Here is a 16,292-nt window from a genome sequence, read left to right as displayed (position 1 = left end):
AATGTCATTAACTTAGTATTTTCCTTTATTAAAGGTTTTATCAAGTCACTAGGTATCGAGCAAACCGTTTACTTGTTTTTCATAGTTTTATATATTTTGACTTCTCACCGAAAAAAATCCTTTGAAATAGAGAGGTTACGAATGGATCAGTTCGCAACACGATGTTGTTTGTTGTTGGGCGCGAATGTAATGTGGTAAAACTTTATTTTTGACGGTAATGGGAAATCGCGACGGTAAATGCACATATTGCCTCTGGGAGTTCTACTTCTGGCTCTGTAGATTCTGGGGAATTATAACATGTATTGGTAAGTCTTGGTTCACATGTGGAACTACGGAGTCTGAGAACATGTGACGGACATGTTATGGTGTGGTCTATCACGCCACTTTTTCCGTTCATTGTATTGGCTCAGAGCCAATTTGATAGTTTGTTTACGTTTTCGAGTAAAAGGCATCATTGTCAAACAGGCTTTATTTTCAGTTTTAAAGTAACTCATAAATACTTATGTTGACATAAATATGATTTTTTTCTCTTAGAATAACTGACAGTTAAGTGCCTTATTTTTCTTCAAAACTGTAGTTACTCGGCCGTGAAAGTCGTGACATGCTTTTCTCGCTGATCCGATATGCTTTATGTTGTCACCTGTTAGTGTTCGTTGAACTACATTTAGACAGAAAACGCCTTTCATGAGAGACTGGTATATCATATAAAGGTGGCCTAATCGTAATCACATTCTTCCAAAACATGTAGAACTATAAATTCAACAACAGTTGTCAAGTTTAAAAAGATGATTGCATTTTAGTCTCTTTATTGACATGTACATATCTGTTCAGAGCAGACCACTTTTCACACAATTACTTCTTAATGTGAATTACTTCTTAATGTGTCCACAGTTCTTGTTTTATAATCATCAAGTCTGAGAATAGATCGAGATTAATATAGCGGTGCTTTTTTTATGCAGTAATGCATTGCATTTCCATTTTTGATGCATATAATGTGTTATGTGAAGGTAATTAAAACTACTCAATGTATATATTTTTAACTGGTCTTATTTTAGGTGCTTTAACTATTGCGTTAGATATAATAGCCCTTATCAGTATTTCTGTAAATAATCACTTATAGCTTATATTATACAATTAATGCATATATTTGGTATTTTGGGTGTGTCAATTTATTTTATCATTGTGCTATGATCATGATAGAGTGTGCTGAGATAACTTAATTTACGTACAGTATCGGTTGGTTATATTTTGCTAGTGATAATATATATCACCTGCTTTAAAAGAAAATCTTATAAATAGAATAATTATTTTGTCAACATACAAAGTTTTAGATATATTGAGGAGTGTTTTTGAAGAAGGACAGGAGTCAACCAGTCAGATCAATATCTCGTTATCTAATGATGCCATTGTTTTATAAATATAACTTAAATGTATGCCTGGGTGTATATTTGACCTTCCATGACCCAATTTTCCTCAAATTCTTGCTGAAAATGAGTGTATATATATAGGATTCATAGATCAGAGCTTTCAGTTCAATCTTGGCATTTAGCAAGTTAAAAAAATATATTTACATTTGCATAGCATCGTCACTATATAGCCTCTTTGAAAGCTGTGTCGTTGATGGGACTTTAATTCCCATGCATCACGAGACATAATTCTTAGCGTATTAATACACCACTGATAACTGGAACTACAATATCCAATATAAATAAACATGACGGCTGCTGAAATATCGAAATCTCACAATGCCATTGTAAATTTATTTGCAAAATAAAATAACAAACACTTTTATTACAACGAAAACAAGACCAATGTCTGCAATATCGTACAAAATGCACATCGCTTGAAATCACCAATGCCGGCAATGGAAACAATTAAAACGCTCATGCAATTTATCAGAAATATCGTCTGTTACACTGCACTGATCAACAGGGGTTCGTTACAAATGTCTGAAATACACATATTCTATAGACCTACTGACACATATGTTACAAACCTACTGATCATCCACCATTCCTCAGTTTCTGACGACATGTCAAATAACGAGGATGTTATAGAATCTAACGACTGTTTTCAGGTTCCCATACAATCAACAAATAAATTCACGCCTGGATTCTTCACAAAATGAGCAAAGAGAAAAGTTTGAATTAACTTCCAAAAATAACTACCTCGTGGAGGGCAAGGTCGGATTTACGGTGTTCACTGTATTTGTTCATGCGCGAAATTTGTTCCGGGGAAAAATCGAAACAATTTCAAATCTAACTTTCAGCTCAGAGTTTTATTGATAAACTTAAATCACACAGCTTTGCAGCAAACAAATCATAATGCGCTAGCACGCATTATGTTGTTTGCTTGCAAAGCTGTGTCATTCAAATAGATCATAAATACCATACAAAAACAGTTCAATGCTTAAATATGTCTTTTTAAAAACTCTTAAGAGTCAAAGCTTATTTTGCGTAGTCAAAAAATTCTCTCAAGGGTAACGGTATATTGAAATCCCATTGAAATGAATTGTTTTGTACTTGCATTGTAATTGATGTTTTTTTTTTTACATGTACCTGCAGTTCTATGGGGAATAGGTGTAGAGGAAGCCTTCTATGGTCGATATGTTGGATTCATTCTTTTGTAAGTATCAACAGTGCACAGGTGATCAAACCAGGTAATCGTGTAGCTGTATTGGGTGTTTCTGACCAGCACCCATGCTAGCTAATCTGCTAGCGCTACATCCATTGCGTAGCTGAACTGGGGGTTGGTTTGATCGCTGTGATCAGAAATCTCAGTTTGATGGCATCCATTTTGATTGTGAAGGATCTTTACACAACTCTTAGAGAGTTTAAGAAATACATATTTGATTTCACATTTGATTTGTGACTTTCATTCAAATACAAAGTATAGATTTCTTTAGATCTGGATGTTGCAAATTTTATGGCCAGACATCAATAAAAATGACCTGTAAAATTTTGGTAAAATACTCTTGGATACACTGTATCATAAAAATATAAAGAAAAATTAAATGTACCATTAAACCTAGGTATCTGTAATTTGACGAAAAAATGTATGACATATTGATCATTTGTTGGCCATGTATTAATTGATACTTAAAGAAACTCCTACAATAATGTTAAGTGTATATACTATAGAATTAACTTGTATGAATGGATATAACCGAAAACAGTTATGTTAATTATCCTTCATTTGATATCTTAATATACCCATTAGTACATACCAGAATGTCATTTAAAGAATAATGTATGATTTGTTAATTTTTATTTTATTATTATTTCAGAGCTGAAGCTGTGATTGTAACTTTTCTAGAGGTTGTGTTTTTCGTTGATTTTTGTGTGAAAATATTAAAAAGGTGAGTGTTTGGATTTTGACATGCACACAATGATTCAATGTGTCAAAAGAGCAGTGTTATACTTTTGTATCGTACCACTCGTAGAAATACTTCATCTACACAGTATAAGATTGTACCACTTAGTAGAGATGCATCATCTACACAGTATAAGATTGTACCACTTAGTAGAAATACATCATCTACACAGTATAAGATTGTACCACGTAGTAGAAATACATCATCTTCACAGTATAATATTTACCACTTAGTAGAAATACATCATCTACACAGTATAAGATTGTACCACTTAGTAGAAATACATCATCTACACAGTATAAGATTGTACCACTTAGTAGAAAGACATCATCTACAGAGTATAAGATTGTACCACGTAGTAGAAATACATCATCTTCACAGTATAAGATTTACCACTTAGTAGAAAGACATCATCTACACAGTATAAGATTGTACCACTTAGTAGAAATACATCATCTACACAGTATAAGATTTACCACTTCGTAGAAAGACATCATCTACACAGTATAAGTAATTATTTTTCACATGCTTAGTTTTGGTTTATCTAACTTGTGTTTATAGTTAATCTTCAAATTTTATAAAGACACAAGGTTTATCGAGTGTCTTTTACAATTTGAAAGTTAACTAACGATAGTTAGATAAATGTGATAACCAACAATCACTCGTTTGGGAACCTGTTTCACCCACAGCATTCATATTTTATCTGAAAACCCACCTTTTCCCATTGAAAAATACATTATGTGTGTTTTCGATGGGGGAAACAATTGCCATGGAACATGACGTCAAAATGGAAAATGATGTTGAAAAGCATTGATACGTGTCGTCATAAATTCATGATTGACCAATGAAATCACGTCCAGGGTGTTACCCACTAGTGGATATCCAAAAATGTTTACCAACTCCTTCCAGGTTTATCTAACGAGCCATGAGTGAGGAAACCTACAGTGGTTGTGGGAGAAACAAGTTTTGAAAACTGAACAGAATATATATGTATAATGCACTTTTATGTTGATTTTCACAGCTTTTTTCTTAGGGAACTCAAATAACATCCATGAAACTGAAAATCTTTTAAAAGCAATACATAGTTTCTTTTAATTATAAGCAAGTGATATATATGGAAAGATGTATATGAAAACCCAGACTTGTACTTCCTGGGATCAATCTAGACTTGATTCATTACCGTTTATGGGTAGTTTCCCCTACAGAAGAAAATTCCCCTGTTCTTTGAAATTCCCCCTATGTGCTTCAAATTTTCCCTGTTTTTACAAGAAAATAGCATTTTTCCCTATATGTTTTATTTAAAGTCAACAGTTGCATAATACTGCATATATACATTTTCTTCATATAATTTTTTAAAAATCTACAATTTTAAGCTTAAAAGCGATTATAAATTGAAATATACTGCACACATGTATGTTGGACAAAACATTTATCTTTTACCTTCATGACGCTAAAGCCTTGTATCAAAATTTTTAATTTCCCCTAAGTCTGAAAAACCTAGATTGATCCCTGACTTCTCTGTAGCTATTATATATAAATATGTGATAGCTCCCTGTATTTGTAATAAGTCATGGCATACATGCTACCAGCTATACACCTACCGGTATCAGACAGGGGTGTACAATTTCACTATAGCCTGACACAAAGGGCTAGTAGATTTTATCGCTGTCCTGCAGAAATCTGTTACATTTGTTATAATATTTGTCTAATTTTTCAAAACTTGCTGGCACTGCTGTAAGTGCTGACTTGACTCTGAATATGAATATGAAATTGTACAAAGGATTTTACATCCCATTTTGGCTTTAAGGGTCCTTGTGACCCCTTTGGTTGAAAATGGGGTCCTAGATAAATATTTGAGGTCCTCATAAATGACAATTTTCAGTTTTCATTGCTTTAAGTCAATTTGGAGAGTGGAATTTTTGAAGTTGTCATTTCAGGGGGTCATGTGGCAACATGTTTCACATTTTAGGGATCCTGTAATAGAAAATGGGGGGTATTTGAAGTAAAACCCTGTGTAATAAAATTGAGTACCTAGGTAGTGGCAGAACAGTGAAGGTGATTGTTGTTTTTCTTTACAACAATAATATGACCTGTTTTGTTTTTTAACTTTTTCAGTGGTGATGATGAAGAAGAATCTGCTTCCTGTTGTCTTAAAATGTGGGCGTGTGTTTTATGGATAGACCATTGGAAGAAAGGAGTGCTTTATTTGCTTTTAGCTGTGCCATGTTTTATAGAGCCTCACGATGCCTGGTTAGCCATTATATCAGGTATGTCGTAACAGCCTATTTACAGCCTGATTAGCCATTATATCGGGTATTTCGTAACAGTCTATTTATAGCCTGATTAGCCATTATATCGGGTATGTCATAACAGTATATTTATAGCGTGGTTAGCCATTATATCAGGTATGTCGTAACAGCCTATTTATAGCCTGGTTAACCATTATATTGGGTATGTCGTAACAGTATATTTATAGCCTGGTTAGCCATTATATCAGGTATGTCCTAACAGCCTATTTATAGCCTGATTAGCCATTATATCAGGTATTTCGTAACAGTCTATTTATAGCCTGATTAGCCATTATATCGGGTATGTCGTAACAGTATATTTATAGCGTGGTTAGCCATTATATCAGGTATGTCGTAACAGCCTGTTTATAGCCTGGTTAGCCATTATATCAGGTATGTCGTAACAGTATATTTATAGCCTGGTTAGCCATTATATCGGGAATGTCGTAACAGCCTATTTATAGCCTGGTTAGCGTTGTAACAGTATATTTATAGCCTGGTTAGCCATTATATCAGGAGCCATTATATCGGGTGTGTTGTAACAGTTTATTGATAGCCTTGTTAACCATTATATCAGGTATGTTGTAACAGTATATTTATAGCCTGGCTAGCCATTATATCAGGTATGTCGTAACAGCTTTTTTATAGCCTGATTAGCCATTATATCGGGTATTTCGTAACAGCCTATTTATAGCCTGGTTAGCCATTATATCAGGTATGTTGTAACAGTATATTTATAGCCTGGTTAGCCATTATATCAGGTATGTCGTAACAGCCTATTTATAGCCTAGTTAGCCATTATATCGGGTATGTTGTAACAGTCTATTGACAGCCTGGTTAGCCATTATATCAGGTAAGCGTAATAGTATATTTATAGCCTGGTTAGCCATCATATCGGGTATGTTGTAACAGCCTATTTATAACTTGATTAGCCATTATATCAGGTATGTCGTAACAGTATATTTATAGCCTGGCTAGCCATTATATCAGGTATGTCGTCACAGCCTATTTATGGTCTGGTTAGCCATTATATCAAGTATGTCGTAACAGCCTATTTATAGCCTGGTTAGCCATTATATCAGGTATGTCGTAACAGCCTATTTATGGCCTGGTTAGCCATTATATCAAGTATGTCGTAACAGCCTATTTATAGCCTGGTTAGCCATTATATCAGGTATGTCATAACAGCCTATTTATAGCCTGATTAGCCATTATATCAGGTATGTCGTAACAGCCTATTTATAGATGTCAACCCGTATAGCCATTGACTTGAGTTTTTGGAACTCATAATTGTTAAATTCAAATTTTAAACATGTAGCGTTATTAAGTAAGTTAAAGATGTTAAAAAATAATGAAGTACCAGGTAGTTTTGAATTTCCTTATTTTACATATAAGTGTTATTGTAATAAATGTTGAAAAAGTGAAAGGAGATGACATGTTATCAGCTATAAACATGTATATGTAAAACCCATATATAACGTTTAGATAATTTAATGATGGCAGTCAAGGTGATGTTTTTATACTTCTTGACCTATATAATGAAAAACATGATACACATGAATGATACCTTAAGTAGTGATATCAATTTGAGTTATTTTTATTTCTATTATACATTAATGGGAGTAAAAAGCCTCCAATGTCTTAATTAATGTTGAAGTAAGGTGTCTAATAGGTATACAGGAATTGAAAATTAGCATAGAAAGACTACATTTTAAATGCAGAAACTCTTTAGGTAAGTGTTTATACTAGTAAAACATTTTAGAGGTATTCATAGTGTCTTTGTGCAACACTAAAAATGACTTGAGTGTTTGTTTTTTCTTCAAAGGAATTTCTGTTTAATTTGATATTCATTAGTTTTAAAATTCTCAAATTCCATATGTTTTAGAAGTCTCAGAGATTGAACTAAAATTATATTCTATTATGAAAAATATGCATGTTTAAATTGCCATATTTTGTTACTGAAGTTGACATTACTGTAAATCAAAATGGCCTTTCCAGATGGATAAACATGTTTGTTTTTGTCATTTACACAAGTCCTTATGAAATATAAATGTAAAGAAATAAAAAAAAATAATAAAAAAAGTGAACCGAAGGTGAGAAAACTTTTCAAGTATCTAGAGTGCAACCTCAGATATTATGGTAAATAAATATTGGGAAAAGGTGAAGTGAGAGGAGTTGCAGGTTATTAAACTAGTTACTGTGTATACTATTTATCACTAAACTCTATTGTTTTTGTGTGTTACAGGTTACAGAGTATTCAGGTTATATTAACTTGTTTGGTCTGTTATCATTAGTTTTATGCAAAGTGTATTGTGTTCGTGTGTTACAGGTTAGAAGAGATTATTCAGGATTTAAGTTATCATTAATTTTATCACTAGTGTATTGTGTTTTTGTGTTACAGGTGTCATGCTGATGATGAGTGCTATATTTTATATAATTAAAACATTTGGGAGCATGAATGAGGAAACTCACCAAAAGCTGCCTCAAGAAACAACATATGATAGGTAAGGTCACTGTATAATGATGTAAGGGAATGGTTTTAGGCCTGCTAACCCTTACACTGCCCTGTGGTAATAAATCCTGTTTTATCGCGGTAGGACCAGTTGGACCAGAGTTGTTTATGAAATAAGGTCGGGCCTAGTAATCTGATGCTGCTTTCAGGCAATCCTTATCAAAGCCTTGCAATGCCTGCATAAACATTTGCAGGTCAGTCAGGATTTATACCGAAAATGTTTCTTTAAAAAACGTCAAATCGGTTGTTAAAGATTTTTAAAACATTTGACCCCAGTGACCTTAAAAGTGGGTCAGGGTCATTTCATTTGAACAAACTTGGTAGCACTTCACCACAGCATGCTACTTTGGGCCAGGTGAGCTAAACATCTTTAAACATTTTCAATAACCAACAGGCCCATCATTGTGATTTTTGGCCAGTAGCTTAATTTAGCCCATTCAATATTTTGTTTCCCATTTAAATATTTTTGCCCTTGGTTCCCTTTGAAGTTTACTGGTGTAAAATGTGACATCTATTACATGGAGCTACACCTTGTAATGTGTTGAACTGTTGTTGTTGTCCACAGGTTTGATGATATCCAGGAAGATTTGGAGGATAACATATTGAATCCCATAGATGATGGAGCTATAGTGTGTGTGGCTGATCAACAAGAGATCCTGGAACTTTAAATATGTCTACTGTCTACTCTTTGTGCTAGTATAGTTAATTACTCTTCACATTGCATTCCTTTGCATGTGTGTTCAGAAAGTGCTTGTTGGTTATCTCCCTTGTTAGTGCTTGCGTCCATCATGTGTGGTTGACAACATCATCATCATTGTGTGTGTTTTTTGGTGAGAAAGTGTGATAGTCTTATACAATGAAGCTAAGTCATAAAGATCACAATTTTACTTCAGTGCAAGCCATTCTTTTGGCAACCTTTAATTTAATTTAAACAAACATAATCTCCACATATCTATATACGGACCCTAAAAATAAGTTTGCTACAACTGGACAGAATTAGTTACAGAATTAGATGTATCTAAGACAATTCTTTGACACAGAGTATAAATGTGACATCAATATAAAAAATCAGCGTGTCTGTAGTGAGTTGTACACATTAATATCTAGGAGTACGAGTGTTTTTAATATCACTATTTACCACGGGCATTGAACAAAACCTGAATATCGCTGTATTTATCTCGGGCATCGAACAAAACCTGTTGTTTGATATTTTATTCGTTTTAATAACACAAATACCATTTTTATGCTTTAATTATATGAATGTTTGGCTGTGTTTTAGATCAGTACTGTGTAGGATGAACATGTGTGTTACAAATGTATCTTAATGTCGAACAAATATGAATCCAAATCATGAGATACTTAATACAATTTATCACCGTATCATAGCAACGACTCATATCATTTACATTCTGAGTATTCTCCTAGATCACATTACATATTAAATGTTTATCAGGTTATTTTTCAAATAATTTTAAAATCAAATTTTAGCATCTGAATTTCTGGTTCTGTAGTGATTTACTTTTCCATCTAGTCAAAGCAGATGTAATATTTTTTATTTCATCACCTGGAAAGACTTGCAAAAATCCTGATCTACATTAAATTTGCTCCATCAATAAAATCGTGATTAATTATTCATAGTATGCCAGCTGTATTTCAACATCCTCACGAAGTGTATTGTATGATTACCAGGGTTAAGTCTGTGTTATTACCAGGGTAAAGCGTGTAAGGAATCTCTTCCCAGGATTGAAGTGTTCATTTTTACTGTCAATGAGATTGTGTATTTTTGTATTTAATGTTACAACACTTTTGATTTTTTTTTTCCAGATATGAAATAGTTTACAAATCAAAACCTTAAACTACAATACCGCTACGGTTTTCTGTAATATCAACAGTGGTGGTAGTGTTTATTTCTCATGTTTACCAAGATTTTCTGTAATATCAACAGTGGTGGTAGTGTTTATTTCTCATGTTTACCAAACAGCCATTGAAACTTCTGTATCCTAACAACGACTAATACATCAAGTGCCCCAAGTTATCAAAACCAACTTTACCTACATCTCGGTCAGAATTGAGTATATAATTAAATGTATTTATAAAACACTTTATTTTCTATGATCTGTGTCCACTGATAAAGAATCTCTAACCATTTTGGATTTTAATATAAAAATTATGAAGTTTGTTGTTGTTTAAAACCTATTTATTTATATATTTCACTTTTGCCTAGGATTTGTGTATAAGTTACTATTTACTACAGCGCTAAGTTTTTCTGTCAGCATGTGTTTCTTTAGTGTAACTTGTGCCTATTATCATCATATTGATCTTTGATCTGTCCAAGAATAATGATCACCAAATGAGTAATATTGTAATATTTTTGCTTTTCACATTAGAAGTGCAGTTTGTATTGTTGTGCCTTACAAACCATTACTGGTAGCTTCAGCAACGACCACAATGTGGGTACCTAAAGGGCCGCTACGTCCCTTGGTATTCAGGATAAGTGCCTTGCTGATGTTCCATTCAAGGATCCCTGTCCCATTGCAGAAAGAACATTAGAGAATTCCACTATTTTTTCATACATACAGTAGTCTCCCCTTAATTTCATTTTGGATATCATTAGCTGGGCTGGGTCAGGAAACCACTGCGTACAAGGTAACTATGTTAGAGCAACAGTATTGTGATCGGAGGTCTAGGGTTTGAATTTTGGTCTGGCCCCACTGCTTTTTTATTCTCCGAATACTGTTATTGATAAATATATTTCATCTTTATTATTTGTTCATAAAAGTTTACACAAGTATGGGTTTCTTTTCAATTTAAGAGATGATTTATTAAAGCAACTGTCATTCAGGTAGTTTTTCGGCAGTGGTACAGGGATTATATTATGATGCTTTCAGTTGTGTAATTAAAACAGTAAGCTTAATCAAGAATAGAAATGTTCAGCAGTAATGAACAACGTATTAGAATGCCTCTTCAATACCTGTGATCGTATATATAGAAATATTAAATTTGGAAAATGGAATGTCTTGTGAATAAATTTTTTACAAGAATATTTTTTTCCCCTGTTATTTTTATTACATATTTGTCTGGGACAGGCCAAATTATGGTAAAACTGTCATTTTCCTGTCCGTTTATTATTATACCCCAGCTTCGACGAAGTCGGGCTCATCAGGACAACCTTAACTTGACTGTCTACTCGGGTGTTCGCAGAGAGGGTATATAGTGTTTGATTTGTGTGTCCGTCCGTCCGAAAGGTTTCCAAAGTATATCTTGCTTACTATTTCACCTAGGGTTATGAATCTTGGTTTGTGGGTACATGCTTAGAAGGCGGTGTGTTGTGTACCATATGTAGGTCACTGTGACCTCTACCGTGACCTCTGACCTACATAAGGTTGTCAAAGAGGTTGCTGGAGCATATCTCCGGTACTATTTCACCTATAGTTATGAATCTTGGTTTGTTGGTACATGCAGGGAAGGCGGTGTCGCGTACCACATGTAGGTCACTGTGATCTCTAACCTACATAATGTTGTCGGAAAGGTTTCTGAAGCATATCTCCCTTACTATTTCACCAACAGTTATGAATCTTGGTTTATGGGTACTGCATGGAAAGTGGTGTGTCGCGTACCATATGTAGGTCACTGTGACCTCTACCGTGACCTCTGACCTACGTAACGTGAAACTTGCAGCATATAAACTCTTCACTTGATTCTTCCAATCCACATGCCCATCACTCCCACCAATTCCTGATCAATCAAAGCAGGGGTATTCCCGAAGGCTCCCCCTTCAAGTTAAATCTAGTTTCATATCCATTCGATAACCTTCCAAAGTATTATCAGATTTCAATAAAGCAGCATTTGTTTATAATGATCCAAACAGTTGGACCAGAGTTGTTCGTTTATGAAACAAAGTTGGACCTAGTAAACTGATGCCGCTTTCAGGCGAGCCTCAACAAAGCCTTGTAATGCCTGCATAAATATTTGCTGATCCATCAGGATTTATACCCGACAATGTAACATTTAACAACTGACAAACCGGAAAGGGGCCTCAATGTTGGTCAGCAGATACTTATTTAGAACTTAGAGGCTTAGTTTGATAATGAGCAGAATTTATGAATATCTGGTCACACAAGGCACACCGATACATTAGTTCATTCCGCATCATTGGATTGCAATGAAGATTTGACAAGCATACTCCATTGTTGTACAACCTAATAGTGCAGTTTGTCCCACAGAATTGTTTCCCTAAAAATGAATGAATTTAACAAAACATACTTGGCCGATATACTTGGTCATATTAGAAAGCCAAAGGCAACGAGTGATGCCCTTTACAAGAATTTTGTCCCTTTCCACCGACTTCTTTTGGCTGTATCTTGGCCACGATGTGACCTGCTCTTTATTTTTTGAACACAGGGACCTCAAGTGACCTCATTTTACAATGTGTTAATATTCATAAGATTCTCTTAACACATCATAATCTCAACACAAAATATGTTTGAAAACTAGGACTGGTTGTGGTGACAAGGTTATGTAAACAAAGGGACAGTACAAGCACTTTATGTATACTAAGTACTCCACTTTTTGTTGGGTTTATTAAAGGGCCATTTCATTAACTGTACATACACTGAACACTTGTTACAAAGTATGGGAGAATTTTAAGTTGGAGGTTTTTTCATAATTACAGCACGATACCATCACCAAGCCTGAATGACACCTTCCCATCAATACATTGAAATTATTGAGCTTCTCAACCTTATGGTCATTTTTTGGATTAAACTAAGCAAACAGGTGGATGTAACATTCTTGTATGTCTTACAATGGTGTATTATATCAAACTAGAACTGTAAGCCAAAGCATTGCAAAGCAATCCAGTCTTCCACCAGTTATGATTTCTTTATTGACGGAGCTGTACATTTATTTAAGTATATAGGTCACTGACATACTTGCTGTACTCCCTCCCAATGCCAAAACATACTTGCAAACCAAATCTTGTTAGCCCAGATGAACAAATTTTGCTGAAATCATCATAGTAGTTAAGGAAGAGATGTCAGGACAAAGATTTTTAACAAAGGGCCATAACTCCTTAAAAAGGCTAGAATTGAAACAAGGGCCCAGAGGGAGTGTATCACTCACCTGTTCCTTTTGTTACATGAAACTGACATATAGGTAACTTCAGACCGAATTTGGTAACTAGAACACAAGACATTTTAACATCTCTTAAAAGGTTCTTTAAGATATTGTTGTTTGAAATTTTACTTTTAAAGCTTTTAACCCACATTGACCTTTAACTCCAGCTAGCACTTTAAGTTGACCTTTGACCTCATTACTGTAATGAAGAAAAAGATTTGCACTGCTGGTCTTCATAACATACCCAAATGTCACGACTCTAGTCCAGATGGTTCTTAGGATATTGTTGTTCAATGTTTTTAACATATTTGACCCTTGTGACCTTGAAAGTAGGTCAAGGTCATTTTAATGAGAAACTTTATAGCACTCCATCCCAGATACCTAGTTGCAAAATATCATGACCCTAGGTCCTCCAGTTCTTCCAAAGAAGTCGTTCTAAAAGAAAAAGTTGATGGACGGACGATGGACTACCTACCATATCTGTAAACCTTCATTGAAATCGGCCCAGTAGGTTAAGAGAAGCTGTCAGGGAAAGAATTTTTGAACAAGGGCCATAACTGCATAAAAATGGGTTGGGAAAAAAATACGTGGACTGCATAACATCAGCGGGTAGTTATCATATCTGAAAAGTTCTGTTAAAATTGGCCGCATAGTCTTGGAGTTGTCTGAACAAGTATTTTTTTTTTTATAAAAGAGCCATTACTTCATAGAAAAAGGTCAGAATGAAAAAATAATACCTGGATGCAGATCATCATGTGGTAGTTATCATATCTGAAAACCTTCATTGAAATCTACCCAGTAGTTTTGAAGAAATTGTGCAGGGAAGCATTTTTCAACAAAGGGCAATAACTCTGCAAAAGGGTCAGAATGAAAAAAATAATACCTGGATGCAGAACATCCGGTGGTAGTTATCATATCTGAAAACTTTTGTTGAAATTGGCCCTGTAGTTTTGGAGGAGTTGTCCGGACAAAAAGTTTTTTTTTTTTTCAACAAAGGGCCATAACTTCGAAAGAAAGTTTCGTTGAAGTTGGTCTATTACTTTGGAAGGAGGACAGACAGACAAACTGATTCCAGTATACCCCCCTCTAACTTCGTTGTGGGGGGTTTAAAAACAAAGGACATTCTTACAATGGTGTATTATATACAAAACAAAAGACAATCTATACAATACTCAATTTTTATTATTTTATCCTTGAGATTTCCACAGAAGACACATAACCTAACTGCACACAAGGCTGAAGAGTATTTTTGCCAGACAATTTGACCTGCCATGAGGGGAATGTTGACATGTTTCCAGAACAACAACCAGTGTTTCATACCTCACACTGCATCAAATACACAAGAATCTACGTCCATATAAACCTGTAGAGCCAAGCAGCAGCAAATCAATCTTTTCAACAGAACAAAATGTTCAAAAAGAAGAGATGGCACATGATCATAAATAAAAATTTGCTGAGTTGTAATATAGCTCTTTGGGAAATCAGGAATGTCTACCTATCATTAGAAAAACGTTTAAGTAACATAAACCAATGGAAAAAAGTATTCTGGTAAAATTATGCTCTCAACCATGTTTTGTGCAGAAGTATGTCCCTACACCTGCCAAACTTCAACACGTGGCTTGGTAGGTCATTTAACTAACACTAAAACAACTTAAATGCATTATCCGATGGTAGCAAACTGTTCACAATATTAAAACATGGTAGACTAAGCACATCAATCAGATCATTACAGGTAGTACAGGAAACATCACCACAATACGGGCACTCGTCCGCTATATACATACAACCAATCTTGTGGCTATATGGATGACCCGAGTTGGGAATTAGTGGCAAAATGCTTCTAATGTCTCTAGCCAAGCCATCACAAGTATTGTTTGTGGACTATACAAATGGGTATAAATGGTGTGATCAAATTTCACAAAGAAAAGAACATAATTATTTCACACAATAATTTCACAAAATTTGACCACACAGAGCAAACAGATTAAAAAGGGAAATAATGTACAATGCTTATTATTTTCTTGGGATCGTGAATTTTTCTCAAAATAATTAATTTGCAAGTGCATTAATAAACTTTTGTTCATTCAAAGAATTTCACTCTTTTGTACAAAATCATTTGTTAAACATGATATTCATTTAATGTGAACATTTGTCACAGCTCCAGGATTTCCTGGTCTAACAGACAAGCAAATAACACTGCCAAGGTAGACTACAGCACTAGGCTCTCACAGTCAACCCGATAACTACAGACAGGAAGGAGGTACACTGTTAACTGTTATAGTGGGTTGTGTGGACTTTTTTATGGATGTGATTAAAGAAGAGTGGTAGGTAATATGTGGCCATTTTTCAGGACTTTTTAAGCTGCACTTGAAATGTGTTTTTTTTTTTCAATGTATATATAAATGACCTGGCAGATGAGTGTGATATTGGATGGTCCATGCCCCCTGCATGAGGGAGGGCCACTTCCCCAGTCGTTCCCCCTGCCTGTGGGTGGGCTTCATCCTAACCATGCCCCCTGCCTGTGGGTGGGCTTCATCCTAACCATGCCCCCTGCCTGCTCTACCAATCTCCAGGTCTGCATAGATTTCTACAAATACCAACAGCTGCTTGTCTACAATACTTAGCAAGCATCAATACAGTATTTAAAATGAACAAGAGGCCCATGGGCCTTAACGGTCACCTGAGTCTATAGTATTTATTTTTGTTGTTGAAATATGTACCAATTTGAGTAAAAAATAGTATAATGTTAACTTAACTTTGTCAGGACCATGAGCTGATCATTCCTAGACCAATTTTAAGTGAGATCGGCCTATTAGAACTTAGTAGCAAAATAGCGGCCATGGCAGCCAAATTGTATTTCTGATTGACCCGAAAAATAACAACACTTTGTCAGGACCATGATTCGATCATTCCTACAAAGTTTCAGTTCAATCGGCCAAGTAGATCTTTACTTTAAGTTTGAAATAGTTTTTCAAAATGGCAGCCGTGGTGGCCATATTGGATT

At 34.8% G+C, this 16,292-nt stretch overlaps 1 protein-coding gene across 1 annotated transcript; it reads left to right on the top strand.

Annotated features, from left to right (window-relative positions):
* Positions 1–125: 125 nt before the first annotated feature.
* On the top strand, positions 126–11,214 carry LOC110451169 (transmembrane protein 72-like). The gene is made up of 6 exons (XM_021499033.1): positions 126–305; positions 2,565–2,625; positions 3,287–3,358; positions 5,489–5,640; positions 8,063–8,165; positions 8,739–11,214. The coding sequence occupies exons 1-6, from the start codon at positions 218–220 to the stop codon at positions 8,839–8,841; spliced, it is 579 nt and encodes a 192-aa protein (XP_021354708.1). The 5' UTR covers positions 126–217; the 3' UTR covers positions 8,842–11,214.
* Positions 11,215–16,292: the final 5,078 nt, after the last annotated feature.

The sequence above is a fragment of the Mizuhopecten yessoensis genome, unplaced genomic scaffold, assembly GCF_002113885.1.
Source record: "Mizuhopecten yessoensis strain PY_sf001 unplaced genomic scaffold, ASM211388v2 scaffold5859, whole genome shotgun sequence".
Classification (NCBI taxonomy): Eukaryota; Metazoa; Mollusca; class Bivalvia; order Pectinida; family Pectinidae; genus Mizuhopecten; species Mizuhopecten yessoensis.
The sequence above is the reverse complement of the archived record's forward strand: the minus strand, read 5'-3'. Positions and strand labels throughout refer to the sequence as shown.